Raw genomic sequence first — 25,484 nt, forward strand, 5'->3', positions numbered from 1 at the left:
AAAGAATTTTTAGTATATTAAGTACAAAATTAGTGCGTGAAAATAGAGCACTTTAAGTACATTATAGAAATGTACTTTTTTCACCTGAAATGTACTTTTTTCACTTTCACACACACACACACACACACACACACACACACACACACACACAGGTTTGTTTTTGTGAATTGTGGAAACATTGCATAGGTGTAATGGTTTTTATACAAACCGTATTTTCTATCGCCCTACACCAAACCTACCCCTAAACCGACCCATCACAGGAAATTGCGCATTTTTACTTTCTCAAAAAAAAAAAAAAAAAACTCATTCTGTATGATTTATAAGCCTTTTGAAAAATGGGGACAATGGGGAAATTCCTCATAAGTTACCTTCTCCTTGTAATACCTATGTCATACCCATGTCATTATACAAATTTGTGTCCTGATATGTCACAAAAACACGCGCACATACACACACACACACACGTAGCAGCAGAAGAAATTTGTGTAAATCTTTTATAAATCCATTGAATATATAATTGACACATTTTTAAAAAATGTATTTGTACGATTTACACTAAAATTCGTTCCGCTTTTGTTTAATAAAAAGGCCTAAATGTAAAACAAAAATCGTCACTTTATCTGTAAAAGACTAAAAATGCTACAGTAAAAATCTGTTACGTTCCCTTAGTATATATATATATATATATATATATCTATATGGGGAAATTGTAATTTTTACAGTACATTTTACAGTAAAATACTGTTAAATGTACTGTTTTTAGAAGTAAAAAAAAACATCTTAAAATTTACAGTAAAAAGCCATAAACTAACCCCAAATTCTCTGTGACAGCTCACATTTGATGGTTTTTAATTTTAATAACTTTTTTTAATCACTTATGTACATTAGGGTTTAATGTTACATCATATGTGTCACGTAATCCAGGGAGGAAGAAGATAGATGAAGTAGTTTGAAAATAGAAGTGTTGTTTTTTAAACAAATTAACTAGTAATCCGATAAGAGGAAACAAACAAAACAGCGTGCCATTCACAAACAATACCGGACAATGAAGGACTAAAATACACAAGATGCAAATGCATACAGATGTGCTTTAATTAGTAATATAATGAATATCCATGATAACTAATGGAAAGCAGGAACATAGGAACAAAGAGAAACAAACCAAAAGTCCATGAAATTGAAAGTAAAACACACTAATTGTGAAAATATGTTGTTCAATTCATGTTTATTGCAAGAATTTACATTATTACATTTTTACAGAATTATTCTGGCAACCACATCTGTAAAACCAAGAGGATTTTTGTTACAGTGTACTAAAATGAATCACTTTTACTGGCAAACTCTCAGCCAGAAACACAAGGTTTGTGCGAATCATCAAAAACATTTTTTACATTTTCTTTTGGCTTAGTATTATATTTGAGAATATATGTATATTTATGGTCAGTACGATTTAAAGTCAATGATTAAGGTAATCAGACATAAAGTGACAGACAGTGTCTGGTATGTAGAGTACATTCACTCTTGGGTTAATTTGTGACAGATTTCCTCACTCCAACTGGGGAGTTTAATTAAGCCCACACACTTTTTGTTCAGTGCCCCACTGATGGTTAGGTTTAGGGGTGGAACCTTCACGCTTATTTTCCCCCCCCTAAAAATCATATATTTCCATATGAATCACATTGTATGAATTCATACGAAATCGCTGTCTCATAAAATAGCTGTTTTCTCATGAGTAGAAACACTGACCCCTCATGTGTGAATAAGCTAGTGACAAGCATATGATTTATATGTTTTATTGTGCATTCATAAACGAGCTGTTCTGTATATATTCAGATTGTGAAGTTCTACGAAAAAGCACCAGATATTAAAGTGGAGCTATTTATGCGTTGTGTACTGAGGTGGTCTTTTTCCTTTCAATGAAGTTTAGATAATGAGAAGGGCAGAGTGCGTTTAAAAAAAGCCTATTGGCTGGAGCCAAAATCATTCCAGATGCTGTGTGCCACTTAGCAAGTATTACATAACAAGTTTATGAGCTTCACATGTAGGTTTGTAAGTCATTTAAATAATAAAAGAGGACAAAATTGCAGCAATTTCATTGGGTGAAAGACCACATCATAAAGTTATGACAGCCAGGGCATATTGGGAAAGTTTAATATACACTCAAAAAAATAACTCTTTGAACGAACATAAAAAAAATCATGGAAAGGATTTCCACATGATTAAGTTGCTTTATTTCAGCATTATGCAATTCTGTTATTCCAATTGAATGTACTTACGTTGGGTCAACTTTATTAAGGTTACAAGTAGAACAACAAACATTTATTATATGTATTATTATATTATTATACATTACTGAAATGCTGCTATTCTGTGTTGGAAGTAATTTAATGAATGATTTACTTGTAATTGCTTCTGCACATTAAACTGGGACAGGAGAAAGTATTTTATTTATTTTACTTTATGTACTTTTGCAACATAAAAAAAATTCCTGCCCTGTTATTGTTACAACAGAGACACGGAGACTGAGGTAAAAGCAATCCAGGTAAGTTTTATTTCACAAGTAGCAGAGCACAGGGTGATTGCAAGCAGATATAGAGTTCTTGAGAGATGAAGGGAATGTAATACTGTCCTTTTAAACTTGCAGATGCTGGATGAGAGATGCAATGGAGGGAGACGACGGAGACACTCACACACACAGGTAGGTAGGCACACGAGGAGACCAGGAGACGAAGGAGATGAAGGAGATCGCTGGAGCAGGTAAGTAAGTCGTTTGGGAGTCCTTAAGGTAAGCATACATGTGCTGTAGTGCAAACGAGACCGGACAGTGAGTGTGTGTGAGTGTGGTGGCTTTATGGTGCTGGTGATTGCAGAGTTAATGACGTGCAGGTGGCAGTGATTAGAAGGCTGGTGATTGAGTGCGTGGGTACTGCAGTGAGGTGGAACCTGACGTGTCTGTGACAGTACCCCCCCTCCCACGGCCCGCTCCTGAGGGCCGCGGACCTCGACGCCGTGGTGGTCGTCCTCTAGGTCGTGGGGCAGGTCTGTCCGGGTGGTTGGCGTGGAAGTTCTGTAATAGGATAGGATCAAGGATATCATTCTTGGGCACCCATGAGCGTTCCTCGGGGCCATAACCTTCCCAGTCAACGAGGTATTCGAGCTGACCACCACGGCGCCGGGAATCCAGGATCTCATGAACCACGTAAGCTGTGCCGTCCTCCAGGATGAGTGGAAGGGGGGGCTCGGCGGCTGCCACGTCAGGCTCTGTGGAGGGAACAACAGAAGGGTGGTGAGGTTTTAGCAGAGAAACGTGGAAAGTGGGATGAATTCTGCTATACTGTGCCGGGAGTTGGAGACAGTAAGTGACGGGATTGATCTGCCGAAGGATGGTGAACGGGCCAATGAAGCGGGGACTCAGCTTCTTGCAGGGCAGACGCATCCTGATGTCCCTGGTGGACAGCCAGACCTTCTGCCCCGGTTGATAGACTGGAGCGTCGGAGCGCCGAAGGTCGGCTGTCCTCTTGCGTCTGCGCAGGGCTCTCTGCAGTTGGTGGTGAGCTGAGTCCCATACCCTCTCGCTCTCCCGGAACCAGTAGTCGACTGCAGGGACGTTGGAGGGTTCCCCATCCCAGGGGAACAGAGGGGGTTGGTAGCCGAGTACGCACTGGAAGGGTGTTAGTCCAGTTGTGGCCTGACGGAGGGAGTTCTGTGCGTACTCGGCCCAACCCAGGTACTGGTTCCAGGAGTTCTGGTGGCCGTGACAGAAGGTACGCAGGAAGCGGCCAATCTCCTGGATCTTCCTTTCCGTCTGCCCGTTCGACTGAGGATGGTATCCAGATGACAGGCTGACGGTCACACCCAGGAGGGAAAAGAAGGCCTTCCAGACGTGGGAAACGAATTGGGGTCCTCTGTCGGAGACTATATCTTCAGGTATTCCATAATAGCGAAAAACATAGTTGAATAGCATTTCTGCAGTGGCCATGGCGGTAGGTAGACCCTCCAGGGGTATCAAACGGCAGGACTTAGAGAAGCGGTCTACCACCACCAGGATGCACGTGTGACCGTCAGACTCAGGGAGATCGGTGACGAAGTCCACTCCCAGGTGTGACCAGGGTCGCTCAGGAACGGGCAGAGGAAGTAGCTTGCCGGTGGGAAGATGGCGTGGACTTTTGGAGATGGCGCACTCCCTGCAGCCCTGCACGTACCTTCTGACGTCGTTGGCCATGTTGGGCCACCAGAAGCGTTGTTTGAGCAACGAGAGGGTCTCATTGACCCCCGGGTGACCAGTGCCAAGTGATGAGTGGGTATTGTGCAGGAGTGGAGTGCGACGTGCCCGTGTGACGTATTGCAAGCCTTGGGGGCAACCCGGCGGAGTGCGTGTGGAGGCATTGGAGGAGGGAATGGTTTCTTCGGACCACTGGATGGGGTTCACGAAGATGGACTCCGGCAGGATCTTTTCAGGCTCTTCGGGCTTCTCCTCAGGGGAATGGAGACGAGACAGAGCGTCAGCTTTGGTATTCTTAGAACCAGGGCGGTAAGAGATGGAGAAATTGAATCTCGAGAAAAACATGGCCCAGCGAGCTTGGCGAGGGTTGAGTCTTTTGGCAGCCTTCAGATATTCGAGGTTCTTATGGTCAGTGAGAACTTGAAATGGATGAGTAGCCCCATCCAACCAATGCCTCCACTCCTCGAGGGCAAGCTTGACGGCCAGGAGTTCGCGGTCACCAATGTCATAATTGACCTCCGCCGGGTTGAGCTTGCGGGAGAAGAAGGCGCATGGATGGAGTCTACTTGGCGTCCCCTGCTGCTGTGAAAGGACCGCTCCCACTCCGGTGGTGGAGGCGTCCACTTCCACGATGAATGGGAGATCCGGATTAGGGTGGACGAGGAGGGGAGCGGTGGTGAAGGCTCTTTTCAGGGTCTCGAAGGCGTTGGTGGCAAGTTGGGACCAGGACAGAGACTTGGGCTGGTTACGGAGTAAGTTGGTGAGTGGACTGACGATGGTACTGTAATTCTTGATAAATCTGCGGTAGAAGTTGGAGAAACCTAGGAATCGTTGGAGTTCTTTGATAGTTGATGGAGTGGGCCAGGACTGGATAGCGGAGACCTTGCCCTCGTCCATCCGGATGCCACTGTGATCAATGACGTACCCCAGAAACTGGACGGAGGGCTGGTGAAAGGAGCACTTTTCAGCTTTGAGGAAGAGATGGAACTGCCGTAAGCGTTGAAGGACCTCCGCAACGTGGTGGCGATGTTCGGCCAAGCTCCGGGAGTAGATGAGGATGTCATCAATATATACCAGAACGAACTTGTGGAGAAACTCCCGGAGCACCTCGTGAATGAAATCCTGGAATACGGAGGGGGCGTTGACCAGGCCATACGGCATAACGAGATATTCGTAGTGTCCGGTGGGCGTGACAAAGGCGGTCTTCCACTCGTCCCCCTCACGTATCCGGATGAGGTTGTACGCGCTGCGGAGGTCCAACTTAGTGAACACAGTGGCACCGCGGAGATGTTCCAGGGCCGCTGGGACGAGGGGAAGTGGGTAACGGAATTTGACGGTGATCTTGTTAAGGGCACGGTAGTCGATGCAGGGCCTCAAGCCTCCATCCTTCTTTGCCACAAAAAAGAAGCTTGAAGCAGCAGGGGAAGTAGACGGGCGGATGTAACCCTGTTCGAGTGCCTCTTTGATGTATTCCTCCATGGCCTTCTCCTCCGGTAGTGATAGGGGGTAAATGCGTCCCCTAGGCACTGGTTCACCCGGTAGCAGATCGATGGTGCAGTCCCATGGCCGGTGTGGAGGAAGCTTGGAGGCGCGTTGCGGGCAGAAGACGTCACTGAAGGGGGCGTAGTCCGGGGGAACATCCACGGAGCGTTTCTCGACAGGGCTTTCGATAGAGGTGGCATTCATGGAGAGAGACTTGGAGAGTGGAGACTTTGGAACAGGAAGCGCTGGGAAACAGTCAGGAAAGCAGTGGTCGCCCCACTTCAGGACTTCGCCCGTGCGCCAAGAGATGGTGGGATTGTGTTGTTCTAGCCACGGGCGCCCTAGAACCACGTCAGCGGTGGATTCCTCCAGAACCAGCAGATGGATTTTCTCAGAGTGCAGGATGCCGACACAGAGTTGAAGAGGTCCCACACAATGACGGATGTTCTTACGGCTCAAGGGTTTGCCCGTGATGGAGTGGATTTGATAGCTAGTCGGAGACGGGGAGACCTTGAGGTTGAGTTGTCGGCAGAGGGCGCCTGAGATGAAATTTCCTGCTGACCCTGAGTCGAGGAGCGCCACCACTGGAACAGAGGTATTTGCAGCAGTAAGGATTACAACAGTAGTGAGTGGTTTCATTTTGTGGATTGAGGGAAAAATTGCACTCACCACGGGCCGAGGAGGACGGGTTGGGCATGTGGAGATGACATGCCCCGGAGATCCACAATATAAGCATAAGTTCAGGGTCAGCCTTCTTTGTCTTTCATTAGAGGTGAGACGAGAATGATCTATCTGCATGGGTTCGGTGGCTGGTTCTGGAGGGCTGACGGGTTCGGACCGACGGAGGAGGTTGGTGGTGGTTGACTGGCCCTGGTGCTCTAGGAGACACGACTGCATACGGGACCCCACGCGAATGGCGAGTTGGATGAAGTGTTCGAGTCCCATGGAGTCCTCGTATGCAGCGAGATGCAGCCGCATATTGGGTTCCAACCCCTGACGGAATGTAGTGATGAGAGCTTGTTCATTCCATCCGCTGGTGGCGGCTAGCGTTCGGAACTGCAAGGCATATTCGTTAACAGAGAGATTTCGTTGTTTTAGATTGTAGAGTTTCTCACCAGTCGATGAATCCGTCAGAGGTTTCCCGAAGACCTCACGGAAGTGAGAGATGAACGCCGAGTATGATTTGACAACAGGGCCTTTTTGGGTCCACAGAGAGTCTGCCCATTGCAGGGCCTTACCTTGCAATTGCGAAATGATGAACGCTATTTTAGCCGTGTCGGTGGTGTAGAAGTGCGGCTGCATCTCCAGGACCAGTTCGCATTGGAGAAGAAATCCGCTGCATTCCTCCGCCGATCCAGAGTAGGGCGCCGGTTTGGCCATGGGACTGGCGGTGAATGCTGGTGAGGAGGCGGTGCTGGTTGGTGCTGAAGTGGAAGCGTTGCTGGAGGAAGATGACGATGGTTGTGGTGTGAGTGCTCGGCGCAGTGCGTCCACGAGCTCTTGAAACGGGTCGTTGGTGCTCATGCTGTGAAGTTGTTATGGTCCGGTCTTCTGTTACAACAGAGACACGGAGACTGAGGTAAAAGCAATCCAGGTAAGTTTTATTTCACAAGTAGCAGAGCACAGGGTGATTGCAAGCAGATATAGAGTTCTTGAGAGATAAAGGGAATGTAATACTGTCCTTTTAAACTTGCAGATGCTGGATGAGAGATGCAATGGAGGGAGACGACGGAGACACTCACACACACAGGTAGGTAGGCACACGAGGAGACCAGGAGACGAAGGAGATGAAGGAGATCGCTGGAGCAGGTAAGTAAGTCGTTTGGGAGTCCTTAAGGTAAGCATACATGTGCTGTAGTGCAAACGAGACCGGACAGTGAGTGTGTGTGAGTGTGGTGGCTTTATGGTGCTGGTGATTGCAGAGTTAATGACGTGCAGGTGGCGGTGATTAGAAGGCTGGTGATTGAGTGCGTGGGTACTGCAGTGAGGTGGAACCTGACGTGTCTGTGACAGTTATGAAAAAAAAAAAGAATAAAAAAACACAAAAGATTAAGTTGTGGAAGGATAAAGGATAATTTATAGGTATTAGGTAATATATAAATGTTTTGACAAAACATTACTTGTTAAAGTCAAAAAGCACATGATTGACTGGAGTCATCTAAAATTGCTTTTTATACAGAGGGTCATGCCTTTCTAAAATGAATCGCCCCTATGGTTGAGTATAAAGACGAGGGCACAAATGACTCGAGTGCCACCGATTTCCATGTACTCTGCCAGCTGACACAGCAATAGCCTGCAGAGAATGATGTGGCATGATGGGACAGCCATATTAAGTACGACAGGAGGAAAACAAACCAATCCAAGTCAGCAGTGACGTTAATGTGCACCACCTGCTTATTGGTCAGGATTATAAATGCATCTTTTAGGACCTTCAGGAGGTCAAGAAAATCACTAGTAATATGAAAACAGGCTTGAAATGCATGTATATTAAATCATATTTTATTAACTGTTAACTTTTGTTCTTGTGCATATAGCTGCTTAAAATTGTATGTCTTCGCATTCTATAACAAAACCAAGCGGCATTTATTAAGAGGGGACCTATATGCTTGTATGTAATATAAGTCTCTGGTGTCCCCAGAATGTGTATGTGATGTTTCAGCTCAAAATACCCCACAGATCATTTATTACAGCTTGTCATATTTGCCCCTATTTGGGTGTGAGCGAAAACACAGCATTTTTGTGTGTGTCCCTTTAAATGCAAATGAGCTGCTGCTCCCGGCTTCCAGAAGAGGGCAGAACTTTTAACAGCTCGCGCTTTGGTTGCTCAACAATAACAAAGCTGGACAATCTGACGCAGCCAAAATGATGATTGTCAGTAACGGAGTTCAGCCTTACATTGTTCAAACCGGATTTGGACATTGATAGAGAGATTTATGAAGAAGTTAGAACTTTTAGAACTCAGCTGAACAGAAAAATGCAACTTAAAGAAAAAAAGAGCATTTTTCAAACCATTTTTTTTTTTTTTTTTAAATTAAGAAAATAAATGCATTTGGATATTGTAAGGTATCAAACATAATGGAAAACGATAGTTAAATTCATTGCAAGTTCAATTAGTAGAAAAGGTCTTGATATTTTATCTGGCATTCAGACATTTTAAGTGTCCAAATACTTTTTGTGGGCAACTGATAAGGAGTTTTGATGGGATACTTGCCTTTCCATCGACTTAGTGTGGCCTACTGACCTTTGCTTCAGTACAGGGAGGTATATATAGATGTGCCTGTGCTTTCAGAGGAAATATGTATTCATACGTAAGACAGGTCTCAGCGGCAGCTGTCTATGGTAGACATTAATTCATGTCTGTGTCTGCGTCACTCATGGATGTATCAGCTTTCAGTAGTGGGCGGTGTGAGTGTGTGTCTGGCAGGACACAGGGGGTTGTTTACCTCTTTCAAAAGCTGAAAGATCACAGAGTACATTGAAGAAACTGGTTCTAGCTGGATGCAGACAGCAGAGGAGCATCAAGTTTACAGACCAAACAATGCAGAAAAGGGTGCAAGTGATTCGAGAGTAAACATAAACACACAACACAACCAAATCTTGAAAATACAGAAGGTAATAATATAACAAGGTTGTTTAGCAGTGATCGTCCAATGATCAAGGTTTACAAAGGTGCAAATCACATGCCTTTATTGGCCAGTGATGCAAACCCATTCTAGGAGCTCATTTGTCACTCACAAATTCAATTCCTGGTGGGAATGCCGGTAGCAAACAGCAGCAGGTTGTTTATGTGAATGGTGCAATAGCTGTGCAGGCAGAAATATCATAATAACGCAGCACTTTCGTAAGTTGAATGTCCTGATCTCATGTACTCACACAAACAGGTCTGTGATGGATATTTTGCTTTTATTTTTCTGCTGATCTTCCGCCTACAGCGGCTTTAAGACAGCAGGTCAAGACAGAAAATATTTCTCACCATTTACTGAAACATGATAATGCCACTGTCACGTAACTGCCATTGGCCATTTGTTCAAAGCCAAAGCTAAAATAGCAGCCAAATGATTATGAATGATTATCATATTAGTCATAGACTATTTTAAATTTAGTTTTTAAATTATTTTTGTAGTTTCAAATCTTTTCTTTTAAGTCTTTTGCTAAATTCTATTCCTTTCAGATCACTGGGGTGTGTGTGTGTATATATATATATATATATATATATATTTTTTTTTTTAATAAACAAATACATGATATATGTATATGATCATGTCTAGACCTGATCCGGATTCATCCAGACTACAGAGGTTCCTGATTTACTGTTAGCAGATGCCCATTCACTCCCACCCGGAGACATGCACAGATTGGCTGTAAAGAGTGGCGTTCACCGAACAGCTTATACAACTTTAACAAGCGTGGGGCGGAGCAGCATCTTGGTACATATTGTTTTCCTCTGGAATGGATGTCAGGCATATTTACGTAAAGGCGCTGGTGTCTCTTTATCCGTCAAAGAAAAAATAAATGGAAAAACCATTGTGTTTTTTAATAAACTGATGGCAACATTACTTGAAACACTGATCCCTTCTTTGTAAAGAGCAGAAATGAGAATTATCCCTAAGTGCTTAAGTCAAAGTGACAAGCCCCTCTCTGATAGGATGAATATATAGCCCCTGGCAATCTCAGCAGCCAATGAGATCGCACTCAGATTACAGTGCAAAATTCCCCCAGAGGTGTTTTGGGAAGCAGGGGAAAGGTGACAAAGCAACACATGACTGAGGCCCATGTGTGTTTATGAACATCTATTTTTGTGAAAAACAATAAATAAATAATCAAATTAATCATTTTAAATGGACATGTACAAGAAAATATTTCCAAAATGATATAATGTTTATGTGTTATTTATAAAAAATAAAAAAATAAAATTAATCAGCAATTCTCATAATTTAATAATATATATAATTAAAAATATATATATATATATATATATATATATTTTTTTTTTTTTTTTTAAATATGTGTGTATCTTTAATATAGAGAACAGACAACAACCCTATCAGTAAACTACTAAGTAGTAAACAAGTGTACATATTCTCCCGCCACACAAAGTTAAAATTAGAGTTGTGTGATGAAAGGAAAACATGGGACTGGCTGCGACCGGCACATGTGCCTATAAATTCAGAGTTTGACAGACCGGTTCCACTATACTCAAGTGGAAAACGCACTCGCTGGATTAACCCTCGGATGGAAATAATTATTTTGCTTTTTGTCAGTACAATCTGGACTAACAATTTCATATTACCACAAGGTTGGTGAGCACACTGTATTTTATTATATTTCACACAATGTTGTATGCTAATTTATATGTTTCTGGCAACAGTTATGCTTTATCTATAACCACCAATCAACATATGAAGAGTTTCGTTGCAAAACGAGATAACTCCGTTTTTAACATTTTTGTCAAAACATGTTTATTATTATGTTATTATGTTATTATTTTGCTTTATGGTGCTACTTAGCTGTATTTTTTAAGTTATGAAGGTTTAAATCAAAACAAACCAACTGCAGTTGAATTGATATTAATTGGAATGCACAACCAAAAAACAAGATTTTTGAAAAATTAAAAAAACGAAGTTATCTCGTTTTGCAACGAAACTCTTATGATGTGTATTGATCCTAAATGTTTCTCTGTAGTGTTGTGCTGCTGGAATGCTGCTTTGGGAAATTGAGCCACAATTTTTTATGGACAAAGGTGTTGAAACATTTAAAACAAAAGACAAAAAAGTTATCCTTTTGGAAGAAACTTGATTGTGAATCAGCAGTTCGCTGAGGTAAATGCCTAAATGTTTATTTAGAATTCTTGAATCTGAATCAAAATTAATTTGAGATGATGAATCTTAACCACTTTTGGTCTGCTTCTTATTCTCCCTCAGGTAGGGAGACACAAGAAGCTCTATAAAAGAAAGTAAAATTCTCTTGCTGCGGTTTCTACTGTCAGAAGCACAGAAAAATGGTTGGAATAAAACCTACCGACCTGCCACCAACTGCCACTGTCAAGTTTTTTGGAGCCGGTACGGCAGCATGTTTTGCTGACCTGGTCACTTTCCCCCTGGACACAGCAAAAGTGAGACTTCAGGTGAGGACTTATTATATATATATATATATATATATATATATAGTACATTAAGAGTTGTTTGAATTTGTGTTTGCATTTACTTTATATGCCTGAAACAATCAAATATCAAATAACACCAAAAATTTGTTCCATCTGTCATGGCTTTCATCAGTACATCTTATTTCAGATCCAGGGAGAGTCTATAGCTGCCTCAGGATCAGCTGTGGTGAAATATCGTGGAGTATTTGGCACCATCACCACTATGGTGCGTACAGAGGGCGCAAGGAGTCTGTACAATGGCCTGGTGGCAGGACTGCAACGACAGATGAGCTTTGCATCTGTTCGTATCGGTCTTTATGACTCAATGAAGCAATTCTACACCAAAGGATCTGAGAGTGAGTATCTGTTTGTTTAAATAGAAACAGAAAAAACAGAAATGATTATAGACAGACTAACACTCTGCTCTTCTCTTCTCAGAAGCGAGCATTGTGACACGCCTGCTGGCCGGCTGCACCACCGGTGCCATGGCTGTCGCTTTTGCACAGCCCACAGATGTTGTAAAAGTGCGTTTCCAGGCTCAAGTGCGCCAGTCTGATGGATTAAAAAGATACAATGGCACAATGGATGCATATCGGACTATCGCCCGTGATGAGGGTGTTCGGGGGCTATGGAAGGGTGAGTAATAGTTCACCCAAAAAAAATCATTTACTCACCCTGATTTTGTTCCAAACCTGTTTGAATTTCTTTCTTTGGAACAAAGAAGATATTTTGAAGAATGCTTTCGTTGTTTTTGTCCACACAATAAGTTTATGGGGTCTAAACCAGTGTTGCTTATACAGCTAAAACTGAAACTAATACAAATCTTTAAGTGAAATAAAGCTGAAACAAAATAAAATGTAAATATTAGATGAAAAGTACTAAAATTGCAATATACAAGCATTCAAAACTTACAGTCTCTCACTTCCCCTAAAATGAATCACGGATTTTTATGACATCACTGCGCACTTCAGCTTCTCATCCAATCAAATGCTCTCTAGAATCTAAAGCATCCCGCCCCCTACATTATAAATAGAAACTTTGAAATCGGTCACTTGTTCACACATTTACTATTTTCTACATGGTGATTATTTTAATCAACTATTTAAAATTCCTATTTTAAAAAAGGGGAGGAGCTATTTGATATGTCCCGCCCTGTCTTCCTGTTTCAGTTGAAATAACATCAACACATTGAATAATGTTGTGCGTTCCAAGGCACTTCAGTGGGCCTTTAAAGCTAACTAAATTTTAAAAAGTAATAAAAATGACAAAAGTATGTAACAAAATTACTCAAATCAAACTGAAAACTGATCATTCAAAAAATAAAAGCTAATTCAAAATATTAATAAACACTAAAATAATACTAAAATAGCACTGTACAAAACAGACCCCACTGACTTTCATTGTATGGATAAAAATACACTGAGGCAAAATATCATCTTTTTGGTTCCGCAGAAGAAATAACAGGTTTGAAATGGCATGAGGGGGGAGTAAATTGTGAAAAAAATGGTAATTTTAATGCACTTTCCCTTTAAGTTCAGCTTTACATTGCCATTCTAAGTATAAGTGTTCTAGTGGAGATAAACCTGCACGTGTTTCTCTATTTTAGGCTGCATGCCAAACATCACAAGGAACGCGATCGTAAACTGCGCAGAGCTGGTCACTTACGACATCATCAAGGAACTCATATTACAATACGACCTCATGACAGGTATGCTTCTATATGAATATGCTTTCATTATGGTTATTTTTATGCACTTGTATGTGTCTAACACATGTGCCCTGTTTAGATAACCTACCCTGCCACTTTACTGCTGCATTTGGCGCTGGCTTCTGCACCACGATTGTGGCGTCTCCAGTAGACGTGGTAAAGACCCGCTTCATGAACTCGTCTGCAGGCCAGTACAACAGTGCACTTAACTGTGCCCTCACTATGCTGACCAAAGAGGGACCAACAGCTTTCTATAAGGGGTAAGAGAAATCATGCTGTAAATCATTATTTACATAGAACAATGCACATATTCTTATTTTCAGTACCATGAATGTGCCATCTTCATCTTCCCCGACAGCTTCGTGCCCTCCTTCCTGCGCCTGGGATCCTGGAACATTGTGATGTTCGTCTCCTACGAGCAAATCAAGAGATTCATGACTAAAATGCAGTACTCATGGGAGTCACCTTTCTGAATGGACATTGTCAGTATCTTCTGATTTTGATTAAACAGAGAGCGCAAATATAAGTCAAGGGATTCCCAGTTAAGTCTTATCACTGAAAAAGCTGCAACTTTTTAAGGCCAAAGGTCAAGCTCATCACAAATGAAAGATGAGTCACCAAAAAAATCCTGAGATGCATGGCTGATAAAGTAAAATGTGCATATTTTGTCTTAGTTTCAGTGTCTTAGTACACTGAGAGAGGTGGTATTAGCATTAGAGTTCAGTGTTTATGTATGTGCTTTTAAATTGTCATGAAAACGGGTCCATAGCTCTAATGAATGAATGTGTATTTATACTATAAACTGTACATTATTGAAAAAATAAAGTTTTTTTTTATGATATACCTATTTCCTTTGATTAAAAGTCATTTTGAGTGCAAACCAGTAACATACAATTCATTTAGATCACATGCATTTGACTCTTCTGAACCTAAGAGTCATTTAATCAGGTTCAACCAATGATCAAATCAACAAAAAGTCTGTCACAAATGGCTTACACGTGACAAAGGATCAGAAAGTGTCTCCAAACTGCTTTTCTGCTGACCTATAAAAGACAAACAACAAACAAAATCTTCATTAGAACAGAGCTGTGAAGTTTACTTAAAGGAAAGAGGAAGTGAATGTGCCCAATTAACAACCAGAAGAAAAATGCAAATCTGTAAAGTGTGGGTGACAAAAAGGAAGACAAGGATGTGTGACAGAAGAGATGCCTGATGCTCTCTGAAGACCACTGTGCATATGTGACCCTTGAAATGACCTGAGATCATGCCTGATAGTCACACAATAATAAGCAACAGTGTGCAGTTCATGAAGCACGTGCCACTTTAACCCATGTCTCAGGTGAACACAATTATTTTGTTTTGCCTTGACGTTGTACTTTCTCCAAGATAGTTCCACGATAACATACCTCAGAGAAACTTAAACAGCAGCTTTCTCTTCGATAATAGTGAGAGGAAGTTCAGTTAAAGTATAAGTTGAGTTGCTTTTGGTTTTTGTATTTGAGGAAAAACTATTAGGATGAATTATTTACATGAAACTGACAAATAATAAAAACAAACTTGTCCAGCTTTTACAACAACATCTTTTGCATCAAATACCAATCTATGTGAAAAAGCAGATGTGCCTTGAAAAAAAAGAAAAGTAGAAATGAAAGTCCTCTTATGAATAACATATGGGCAACTACATCACATAATGATTCAGAATGACTCAGCGTTTCAGTCAAATGGGGAGTCTGGGGCTAGTTGTCACATTTTCACTCAAAGGAACAATTCTCAGGATAGATTTGTTTTTGCAAGTCAATTTCATATGTGTACAAATCCACATACAGTAAACAATTCCCAAACACAAAACAATTAATTAATTAATTAAACTAACATTCGACAAATTTGAGCTAGAGAAAATAGACAACTATTGTGTAAAAATATTTTGACTCGAGTCGACACCTCAGTTACTGAGATAACGCCCTTATGTGAATTTGTGTGCCCTTGTGTTGAAGAACGACGCCCGTGCGTCGTGTTTTTCTACTTATGTGAACGTTTAACAGCATTTACCTGGTATTTAAGAAACATTGAGGTATTTCGTATGCTGACAAACTTCCTAAAATAACATATATGTTTGCCTAGGTTTCGAAAACAATGAAAGATATGCGTTGGAAACCGGTTGTTATCTGTACAGTCAGCAGAGGCGTTAACTTATGCGCCGAGTGACGCGTCACGTGTGTCACGTGATTCCTCGAGGCAGTTTAAAAGGGACGCCGCATCGCATCGCTCAGAATAGAGCAGAGCACCTGCGTTTTTTAACTGTTTGCTTTCCGAGGAAGTTGTTTTTCCCCAGTAAACTTACTTTTCTTCATAGAAACTTTATACATTTTTGTTCAAGGTGAGTACTGAGATCTTACATACTACGAATAGACTTTCTCCGCTACTTGCGAAAGTAATTCATTTGTTTGTTTGAAGTGATGCTGAGCTGTGTGTAACACGGAAATGTTTTTGTCTTTCAGACTTTGGAGTATGTTTTTTATTTGTACGGGTTCTAAACGTTTCTCTATGGAAGAACACGCCAACAAAATTCAAGTTGAAAGTAATTTCAACGAGAGAGATACTTTTAGAGAATCCTGAAGTTCTCGTCCCAACCGGTAAGTTTTCCAATTATGTTTTTTCCTTTTGTTTTAAACAGTATTGTTAGTATAGTTGATTTTAATATCGTGTGAGCATTATGTAATCTCGTACTTTGTGCGTATCCGCACTTCCTTTGTTTAAGTTCCTTTGTGTGGTAGAAAGTAAGCAAAGCCGCACGCAGATGCAAACAGGATGATGACGTCAGCACATAGATTAGCATGTCAGAAAGAACATGATGTTCCTGTTTTTGTCTGTCGAGAGAAATGTCTCAAACGCAGGCTTTGTCCCAATCCAAATATGCATTATAATCCTCATAAAACATGCCATAAGCTTCAAAAAGCAAGTGAATAATCATTATGTATCTTCTTAATCCAGGTTAGGGTGGAGTTCACCTATCTTGTGTTCACTTCATTGGTTTTCAACACATTCCGCTTCATCTTTTACATTCCCGTGATTCCGACTTCAATTAAACATGGTTGGATTCAGAGCTGGTGATGTGCCTCCTACAGCCACTGTGAAGTTTATTGGTGCAGGAACTGCAGCCTGCATTGCAGACCTCTTCACGTTTCCATTGGACACCGCAAAAGTTAGACTTCAGGTGAGTCTTTGTTGTGTGAACTTTGAGAACTTGTTTAAATGACAACTTTGCTTGAGTGACAGCTGAGTCAGCGGTTGAGTTTGGAGACAACAGACCCATGTGACGACTCAACCCAGGTCAACGTGCAGCAACAAAAACAAACTAATCTTTCTTTTCAGGTGGGATGGTTTAAAATCACACCTATACTGATGACCGCTCTATTTCTTTTGACTCTCTTTACACTAGCCACGTAAGCAGGTCCAGGCCTTGATGATTGTCCTTGCTGCCCCAGGATCACTGTGGACCCTTTTAACCTGAAGATGCCTCTTCCCTCCCCTGTGATTCTGTAAAGTTTCTCCATCCACCTTTTGTTCTGTACAGATTCAAGGGGAGACCAAAGGTCCTGCGAACATGGGCCATGGTCCGGTGAAATATCGTGGAGTGTTTGGTACGATCAGCACCATGGTGCGTGTCGAGGGGCCGCGCAGTCTCTACAGCGGGCTGGTTGCGGGACTGCAGCGTCAGATGAGCTTTGCCTCTGTACGCATTGGCCTCTATGATTCAGTCAAGCAGTTCTACACCAAAGGCTCAGATCGTAAGTTCCCTCCATGTGCTCTATGCTTGTATGCAGAGATGATTGGAAAGTATTTATGCAAGAACTCTCATTAACCACATTCAATGCATTATTTTCCTTTATTAGATGTCGGGATTGGCAGTAGGTTGATGGCCGGCTGTACGACTGGAGCCATGGCAGTGGCTCTGGCCCAGCCCACAGATGTGGTGAAGGTACGGTTTCAGGCTCAGATCAGCGCCGGGGCCAGTAAACGTTACCATGGCACTATGGATGCGTATCGGACCATTGCAAAAGAAGAGGGGTTTCGTGGTTTGTGGAAAGGTGAACTTGGGCACACACGCATACAGACAAATAAAAAAAAAAATTTATATAAAGAATTAATTTTAATACACATAATAATAATAATAAACTGTATTAATGACTTATTACAAATGTGATAATGATGATTATCGTTCATTTTATTTAACATAATATTATTAATAATCACAATCATCATAATCATTATTGCTATTAATGTTACATTTTATATAAAAATGGTAATAAAATTTAATTATTTATTATAATAATAATGATAATGATGATAATGATGTAAAAGTAAATGTTTACTATTTATTATTATTTTTATTATATAATAAACATTTACTTTTATAATAATATTATTAATAATAAATATATAATAATAATAATAATAATAATAATAATAATAATAATAATAATAATAATTATACATATAAAAAGTAATTAATAAAATATTTTTTTATTATTATTATTACTTATTACAAATTTTAATGTTATTACTGTATTAATATTTAAAAAAGATGGTGGTAATAATAATAATAATAATAATAATAATAATAATATTATTATTATTATTATTATTATTAATTATATAATAATAATAATAATAATAATAATAATAATAATAATAATAATAATAATTAATAATAATAAATGACATTAAAATAATCTATTATAAATTAAAAATATTTAATAAATAATATATTATTATTTTTTTAAAAATACTAATACAGTAATAACGTATTAACTTATTACAAAAAATAAATCAAATATTTTAATTTATAATGGGTTATTTTAATGTCACTTATCATCAATACAGTAATAACGTATTAAAATAAATTTGTTAATAATAATAGTAATAATAGTAATAACATTAATTAATAATAAAATATTTTATTATTATTATTATTATTATTATTATTTAATAAATATTTATTATTATTATTATTATTATTATTATTATTATTATTTAATAAATATTTATTATTATTATTATTATTATTATTATTATTATTATTTATTATTATTATTAAATAAATTTAAAAAAAAAACTATTATAAACTTAAGTTATTGTTGTCATTACCTCCTCCTCTCCTTTCTAATTTATACTATCCTTTTTAAAGGAACTGGCCCAAACATCACCCGCAATGCCATTGTAAACTGCACTGAGCTGGTGACCTATGACCTCATCAAAGATGCACTTCTAAAATCCTCACTGATGACTGGTAAGATGAGGCTGCAGAAAAAGTACTGCAAACTTAAAATGAGACCATGACCGAAATATTTATTGCTGCTCTTCTTCACAGATGATCTTCCCTGCCACTTCACATCTGCATTTGGAGCTGGTTTCTGCACTACAGTTATTGCTTCTCCTGTTGATGTTGTGAAGACAAGATACATGAACTCCGCCCCGGGCCAGTACAGCGGTGCCCTCAACTGTGCTGTAGCCATGCTAACTAAAGAGGGACCAAAGGCTTTTTACAAGGGGTTGGTTTTCTTTACCAACTACAGCTTTACTGTAATGATTTGAGGATGAATGTAGAATTGACATCTGTCTGTTCTCTTTTTAGATTCATGCCATCGTTCCTGAGGCTGGGCTCCTGGAATGTGGTTATGTTTGTCACCTATGAACAGCTGAAACGGGCCATGATGGCAGCTCGCCATAACTGGGTCACTCCTCTTTAAAGCAGATAGTTGCAGTTAGTTGAGCTTTGCTGATGTGGTTCTAACTTTCTCTTTACTCTAGATATTCTGTGTGAATTGTTTACATGTCTATTAAACTTGATCTTTGGCTTTTTTACATGGTTCTTTCAGAATCTGCCAATAAAATTAGGCTCTTAACCCTTGAAAGCTATTTGAGTGCTTTTTGACCCTAAATAACATTTTGCTGAAAAAAAACTTCTCTTGATCCAGATAGCATGGAACTTTGTAACGCTGTCAACACTTTGTAGATCTACAAAAAATAAAAAATTGGAATGGTATCTTTTATGTTGGTGTGGAAAATGCTCAAAATTAGAAACCATGAAGAACACGCATAGACAGATAAGAAGTGACAGCACTTTAAAACCTCCACAATGCAAAATGATCACACACGGCTTACGGGGACTCTACATAGATGTAATGGTTTTTATACTGTACAAACTGTATATTCTATCCCTCTACACTACCCCTACCCATCACAGGAAACTGCATTTTTGGAATTTCAATTTCTTTTTTTTTTTTTTTTTTTTTTTTTTTTTTTTTTTTTAACCATTTGGTTTGAGGACACAGGAAGTACCACCCATGTTATTATACACATTTGTGTCCTCATAAACCATGTATACAAGAACACACACAGGTTTGTATTGCAATCTTAATAGTGAGGACATTTCGTAGACTTCAATTGATTTTTATATCAGGTCAATGATATTTTCTATCACCTAAACCTGCACATCACTAAATTTAAATAACCTATTTTTGGCTGATTTACAAGCCTTTTAAAATGAGAACCAGCCAGTGTCCTCACTAGTGGGTTGTGAAAGTATTCCACAATATAAGGACATTTGGTCCTCACAAGTATAGTCAAAACAAGTACACACACACACACACACACACACACACACAATGAATTAGTGAAACCAGAAAAATTTATCTGTTGTAATTTTGCCAAATCAGCCAAAATGCAAAATCACCACAAAAATAAAGTGGTGACACCACAACACATCCAAGATGGAGAAGAGTGTGTGCTCACTCATACACAAGAGAAAGCTGAAAGGATGAGACAATACAATTTAGCACAAACGTCAGTTCAAACCTTACTTTGTTTAAAAAAAAAAATGCTAAACTTGGACGAAAAGTGACTTTTATTGTTATAGTTGTGTTTTCATAATATGTAGATATGAATCCAACTGGAGAAAAAAAACTTCTGGAAAGATGTCTTTCAGTCATGACTTTCTGAAAAAAGATGTTTTTCAGTCAAATAGTAAAAGTGGAGCTCTATAGCCATCTACTGGTGATAATATTTTACTTTTAAAGCTCTATTTTCAAACAGATGGCATAAATCTTACACTAAACCATGGCAAATTGTCCCATGTTATCACCATGAATGAAAATTAGAAATGTGGAGCTTTTTTAAAGTGAATTTTACATAGATTGTTGTTTTTATTTAAACCTATTTAAAAATATATATTTATTGATTTATTTATACAAATTTAAAACATGCCATAAATGTCCCCAAAAACTGCACAAATATAGATTAAAAACATTAAAACATTAAAAGTGAGAAAAATTATATATATATATATATATATATATATATATATATATATATATATATATATATATATATATATATATATATATTTTTTTTTTTTTTTTTTTTTTTTTTTTTTTTTTTTACAAAATCACATTTTATTGTCTGGGATCTCTGGAGTGTACATTCCAAATGCACCGCTTACAAGGATTAAAAACACCAGTTTAAAACAAATTTTGCATTTAAGTGTTTAATTTTTAGAATCAACATTTCTATTAACAAAGCCATTAAGAAGCCTGGATTAGTTTTGATGAGAGGGCTTGTTTTAGAAGATGTTTCCTTTCAGCCGAGAGCTTCTCTGGGAAATGTGTAATGAAGCAAATGATCAGGTCACCTCTCTTGGACGGGCTGTTGGCTAGCGGCATTCCCTCCCCGGTCACAACCTTGGTGTACTGAGGGCTGTAGAATAGAGAAATGAAAATGAAACAGTCTTAAATATGAAAACTATGTTCAGAAGTTCTGTTGAGTACCATTTAAACATGCTGATCTGTGTATGTTAAAAAGAGAAAGAAATGTTTTACTCACTGCACAATGTCATTAATAGGGATGTTGAGAAGCCTGCCATCTAGTGTCTCAACTTCCACTGAGAAACCAGTCAAAGCCTGTAGATTTACCACAAAAACATATATTCAAAGACATAAAATGTACTAATAGTTACACTTATTAAACTTAAACTGTTTATTTTAATTATAAAAAGCGACATTTAGAGCGGAACTATTCATTTTTAACATCATATTGGGAGACCCCAACACATGTTCAGCATGAAAACTAGACAGAAAAGATGGAAAGCCTCTCTGGTCATAATTTATTAGAGCTTGAAAACATGTATATTTATATGTGCTGAAATGCTATGCTAGTTACATTTTTGCTTGTGTTTCTCACCTTCTCAAGAGAAATATTCGCTGTGAAGTACAGATCATCATTTTGGCGGACAAAGCGCGGGTGATGCTTTTGACGTATGATGAACACAATATCTGCTGGAATGTTGTTTGGTCCCTGTGGAGAAAAAGATTCTATTCTGTGATGACCAAGATCAATTTACAATCATGACAAAATGAAATTGTGTTTGGTCATGCCTGGTCTCCCTCTTTTGGAAACGTGATCCGTGTCCCTTCGTTCCATCCTGCTTTTACAGTGAAGGTTAAAATTTTGTCCCTGATGCTGGACGTGTGTCCGTCTTCATTCATGACCTGTATCAAACATGTCTCTTTGCTTTACTTTCTCATGAGTCCATATGATTTTATCAGTACCCCTGTCTGCAGAACTTACCCTACGGGATATCTTAATTTTTTTAGTGCATCCATAATAAAGGTCCTCCAAGGCAAGATGAAGGTCTCTCTCTATTGGTGGATCCTGTAGCTTTTCTTTTTGACCACGCAGGCTCTGAAAAGCTGTGTTGACCTCACTACCATCACCAGTGAAGAAATCTATGGAAGATGAGTAAGCAGATATTACCAATCAGAGCTTGGATTCTTCAAAACCCCACGGCATTATTATTAACACTGTAAATGTATGACTTGATTGCACCAGATTGTCTCTTGAAATTTGAATTAAAATAATTTGTTTGAGGAATAATAATTTTCATCCTATAATAATTACCTGCAAAAGGATTATCTCCTCCGAAAAACTGTCGGAATGTTTCATCTGCGTTTCCATGGTAGACATATCCTGATGACCAGGCGCCATTCACTCCCAGCTCAGATGGGATTCCTCCTTTTAAACCCTCCTCTCCAAACTTATCATAAGTGGCCTTTTTCCGTGCTGCATTGGATGAGAATGACCTTCAACAAAATGAGGGCTGAACTGTGTTCTGTGTGCTGTTTCCTTACACAATAGTACAGTGACAGGAAAGTATGAGATGGTAATACTATCCAACTTTGATCAAGTATATGAAAAATAATAAAAAAAGAATAACATTTACATGACACCTTAAAGCAGGGGTTTTCTGAAGAGACACAATCACTTTATATGATGAACAGAATTTAGGCTTTTATTCACATATAAACATTGATCAGCGAACATAAACGGTAGCTCAACCGTACATGCTTGACGCACGAGAATGAACCTCATTGGCTCTTGCTGAAGCTCAAATGTGCTGCGTAAGACACAAGAATGAACCTCATTGGCTCTTGCTTCCGTTTACCATAACTGATGTTTATATGTGAATAAAACTTAAAAGCCTAAATTCAATCTGTTCATATAAAGCGATCGAGTCTCTTCAGAAAACTTGGACTAAACCTCTCAATTCATATGGATTATTTTTACGATCTCTTTATGAACTTTTTGAAGCATCAAAGTGGTAGTTGCGTAGCTGTCAATGGAGGGACAGAAATCACTTTTTTTTTTTTATTATTATTATTAAAAATATTATCATTTGTGTTGTGAAGATGAACGAAAGTCTTACGGTGGGTTTAAAATGACATGAGGGTGAGTAAATGATGACGGATTTTTATTTTTGGGTGAACTATCCCTTTAAGGGGGTGCTAGGGGGTCCAAAAAAGAAAATGTAAATATGCAAGTAAATTAATGAAATCAAATTATTATATTTATTTATAAATTAATAATAAAATAGAAATAATATAATCATTACCATTTTGTTTTCTAAAGACTTCATGAGATTAATAACAGTTACTTTGTTATATTTTATGTTTCTCTCTGGTAGAAAAAAGGATTCAGATATTTAATATAATGTTATTAGTTAGGAATGTTAACATTATATTTAGGGATTCATGGCATGATAAAGTTTGATAACCCCTGCCTTAAATATTACCATCCCAGTATGGTTAAATTTTGGTTATTTTTGACCAAATCTTAACGTTACAGTGTTATGCGAAAGTTTGGGAACCCCTTGCAGAATGTGTGAAAATGTGAACAATTTACCAAAATAAGAGAGATCATACAAAATGAATGTTATTTTTTATTTAGTACTGTCCTGAGTTAGATATTTTACATAAAATATGTTTACATATAGTCCACAAGACAATAGCTGAATTTATTAAAATAACCCCGTTCAAAAGTTTGTGAACCATTGATTCTTAATACTGTGTGTGGTTACCTGGATGATCCACGACTGTTTTTTTGTTTTGTGATGGTTGTTTATGAGTCCCTTGTTTGTTCAGTTAAACTGAACTCTGTTCTTCAGAAAAATCCTCCAGGTCCTGCAGATTCTTCAGTTTTCCAGCATCTTTTGCATATTTGAACCCTTTCCAGCAGTGACAGTACGATTTTGAGATCCATCTTTTCACACTGAGGACAATTGAGGGACTCAAACACAACTATTAAAAAAATGTTCAAACATTAAACATGATGCATTAAGAGCTGGGGGGTGGAAACTTTTGAACAGGATGAAGACATCCACATTTTTCTTTTTTCATTTAGTACTGCCCTTCAGAAGCAACAATTTTTTTTGTCTTGTGGACTAAACATTTTTTTTTTTTTTTTGTAAAATATATCAGGACTAAATAAAAAAAATAACATGCATTTTGTATGATCTCTCTTATTTTGTTAAAATTATTCACTGATTCTGCAAGGGGTTCCCAAACTTCCGCACAACACTGTATATGAATAGTCTTTTTCTTTCTATTATAACAAAATAATAAACTAACATATGATAATAAGACCTTATACTCAACGTCCTGTCATGGTTATTTTTAGGTTTATTCTTATAACCATAAACTAGCCTGTCGGAACTTTCTGGAAAACAAAAAAAGTTGGGAATACAGATGGAATACACGTGGAGAAAGTAACGTTGTGTTGAACATTATAGTGCTGTTGCAGGTTTGTTTTTGTGGATGTATATGGCAGTTGTAGATTTATATTCTTTGTCTTGTGAACTCACGGTCGCTCAGCACGTCAAACGCCTCCGCGAGCAGTGTGAAGCGCTCGGCGGCGCTCGCGTGGCTGCTGCTGCGCGGATGATGCTTCAGCGCGAGCCGCCGGTACCTGATACCGAAATAAAAACATATCCGTTTTTATAACACGTCTATTAAAAAAATCTGCTGCTAGCAAACGAGTCCTCAAAATGAAGGTAAACCATATCGTTGACTAGTTTTATCTGATTACATATTTACAAAATTGCCTAGAAACTAAACAAAACGTAACTTACGCCTTCTTTATGTCAGCATCAGTGGCGTTGCGGTTTATTTCCAAAATAGCGTAATAGTCTCTGCCCATGGCCTAATTGGTTATCAAACCCTGTCTTTACACTTTAAATATATCAAAGGACAAACGCAAACCCGGATTTCGTCAGTAGGAACGAACATTAGTTTACTGTTGTCAAAGGAGGTTGTTATGGAAACAGAGCCCGGAATTCTGGGTGATGTGGTCTTTCATTAAACAGTGCTGAATTAAAAATATTCCGATAAAATTACAGCACTCACACAGGGATAGTTCACCCAAAAATGAAAATTCTGTAACAGATCTACTTAAATGATGACAGAATTGTAATTTTTTGGTGAATTATCCCTTTAAGGGTGATTTTCAACTCCATTTAAACTCCAGTGCATTCAAATCAACTTATAAAACCAGGCTAAGAAAAAAAATGACTAGATATGGAAAACAAGATAAGATAGTTT

The 25,484-nt window shown here is 38.7% G+C and overlaps 4 protein-coding genes across 5 annotated transcripts in view; 2 read left to right on the forward strand and 2 right to left on the reverse strand.

Annotated features, from left to right (window-relative positions):
• Positions 1-10,846: 10,846 nt before the first annotated feature.
• Positions 10,847-14,395, forward strand: ucp3 (uncoupling protein 3). 2 transcript variants are annotated; one of them, XM_048179984.1, is made up of 8 exons: positions 10,847-11,000; positions 11,387-11,523; positions 11,626-11,828; positions 11,995-12,202; positions 12,285-12,482; positions 13,453-13,554; positions 13,634-13,814; positions 13,913-14,395. In XM_048179984.1, exons 3-8 carry the CDS (start codon positions 11,703-11,705, stop codon positions 14,025-14,027), a joined length of 930 nt encoding a protein of 309 aa, XP_048035941.1. In that variant the 5' UTR covers positions 10,847-11,000; positions 11,387-11,523; positions 11,626-11,702; the 3' UTR covers positions 14,028-14,395. The 2 variants fall into 2 exon arrangements, with proteins under 2 accessions (XP_048035941.1, XP_048035943.1); XM_048179986.1 differs by lacking the exon at positions 11,387-11,523 and having other exon boundaries at positions 10,854-11,000.
• A 1,394-nt stretch (positions 14,396-15,789) lies between these two features.
• Positions 15,790-19,600, forward strand: ucp2 (uncoupling protein 2). Its single transcript, XM_048179976.1, has 8 exons — positions 15,790-15,931; positions 16,053-16,187; positions 16,546-16,768; positions 17,129-17,342; positions 17,448-17,642; positions 18,743-18,844; positions 18,926-19,106; positions 19,190-19,600. Exons 3-8 carry the CDS (start codon positions 16,643-16,645, stop codon positions 19,302-19,304), a joined length of 933 nt encoding a protein of 310 aa, XP_048035933.1. The 5' UTR covers positions 15,790-15,931; positions 16,053-16,187; positions 16,546-16,642; the 3' UTR covers positions 19,305-19,600.
• A 1,484-nt stretch (positions 19,601-21,084) lies between these two features.
• Positions 21,085-25,307, reverse strand: dnajb13 (DnaJ heat shock protein family (Hsp40) member B13). The gene is made up of 8 exons (XM_048179971.1): positions 25,016-25,307; positions 24,749-24,852; positions 22,510-22,671; positions 22,180-22,337; positions 21,987-22,100; positions 21,793-21,906; positions 21,436-21,512; positions 21,085-21,309 (listed from the first exon to the last, which is right to left on the reverse strand). The coding sequence occupies exons 1-8, from the start codon at positions 25,081-25,083 to the stop codon at positions 21,138-21,140; spliced, it is 969 nt and encodes a 322-aa protein (XP_048035928.1). The 5' UTR covers positions 25,084-25,307; the 3' UTR covers positions 21,085-21,137.
• Positions 25,308-25,461: 154 nt separating this feature from the next.
• mrpl48 (mitochondrial ribosomal protein L48) overlaps positions 25,462-25,484 on the reverse strand; it is a 2,296-nt gene continuing 2,273 nt past the window's right edge. The window contains exon 8 of the mRNA XM_048179993.1: positions 25,462-25,484. This exon is cut by the window's right edge and continues 165 nt beyond it. The gene's annotated coding sequence lies outside the window, so the exon portion shown is untranslated.

Source organism: Megalobrama amblycephala, linkage group LG2 (assembly GCF_018812025.1).
Source record: "Megalobrama amblycephala isolate DHTTF-2021 linkage group LG2, ASM1881202v1, whole genome shotgun sequence".
Classification (NCBI taxonomy): domain Eukaryota; kingdom Metazoa; phylum Chordata; class Actinopteri; order Cypriniformes; family Xenocyprididae; genus Megalobrama; species Megalobrama amblycephala.

What these genes read in the sequence shown, in the direction of transcription:
- ucp3 (XM_048179984.1), top strand. Translation starts at nt 11,703, where the DNA reads ATGGTTGGAATAAAACCTACCGACCTGCCACCAACTGCCACTGTCAAG. An exon ending in TGTTCGGGGGCTATGGAAGG is followed by an intron (nt 12,483 to 13,452) that starts GTGAGTAATAGT and finishes TCTCTATTTTAG; the next exon opens with GCTGCATGCCAAACATCACA. An exon ending in CCAACAGCTTTCTATAAGGG is followed by an intron (nt 13,815 to 13,912) that starts GTAAGAGAAATC and finishes CTTCCCCGACAG; the next exon opens with CTTCGTGCCCTCCTTCCTGC.
- ucp2 (XM_048179976.1), top strand. Translation starts at nt 16,643, where the DNA reads ATGGTTGGATTCAGAGCTGGTGATGTGCCTCCTACAGCCACTGTGAAG. An exon ending in CCGCAAAAGTTAGACTTCAG is followed by an intron (nt 16,769 to 17,128) that starts GTGAGTCTTTGT and finishes TGTTCTGTACAG; the next exon opens with ATTCAAGGGGAGACCAAAGG. An exon ending in GTTTCGTGGTTTGTGGAAAG is followed by an intron (nt 17,643 to 18,742) that starts GTGAACTTGGGC and finishes TCCTTTTTAAAG; the next exon opens with GAACTGGCCCAAACATCACC.
- dnajb13 (XM_048179971.1), bottom strand. Translation starts at nt 25,083, where the DNA reads ATGGGCAGAGACTATTACGCTATTTTGGAAATAAACCGCAACGCCACT. An exon ending in GATGCTGACATAAAGAAGGC is followed by an intron (nt 24,853 to 25,015) that starts GTAAGTTACGTT and finishes TTTCGGTATCAG; the next exon opens with GTACCGGCGGCTCGCGCTGA. An exon ending in CGAATATTTCTCTTGAGAAG is followed by an intron (nt 21,513 to 21,792) that starts GTGAGAAACACA and finishes GTAAATCTACAG; the next exon opens with GCTTTGACTGGTTTCTCAGT.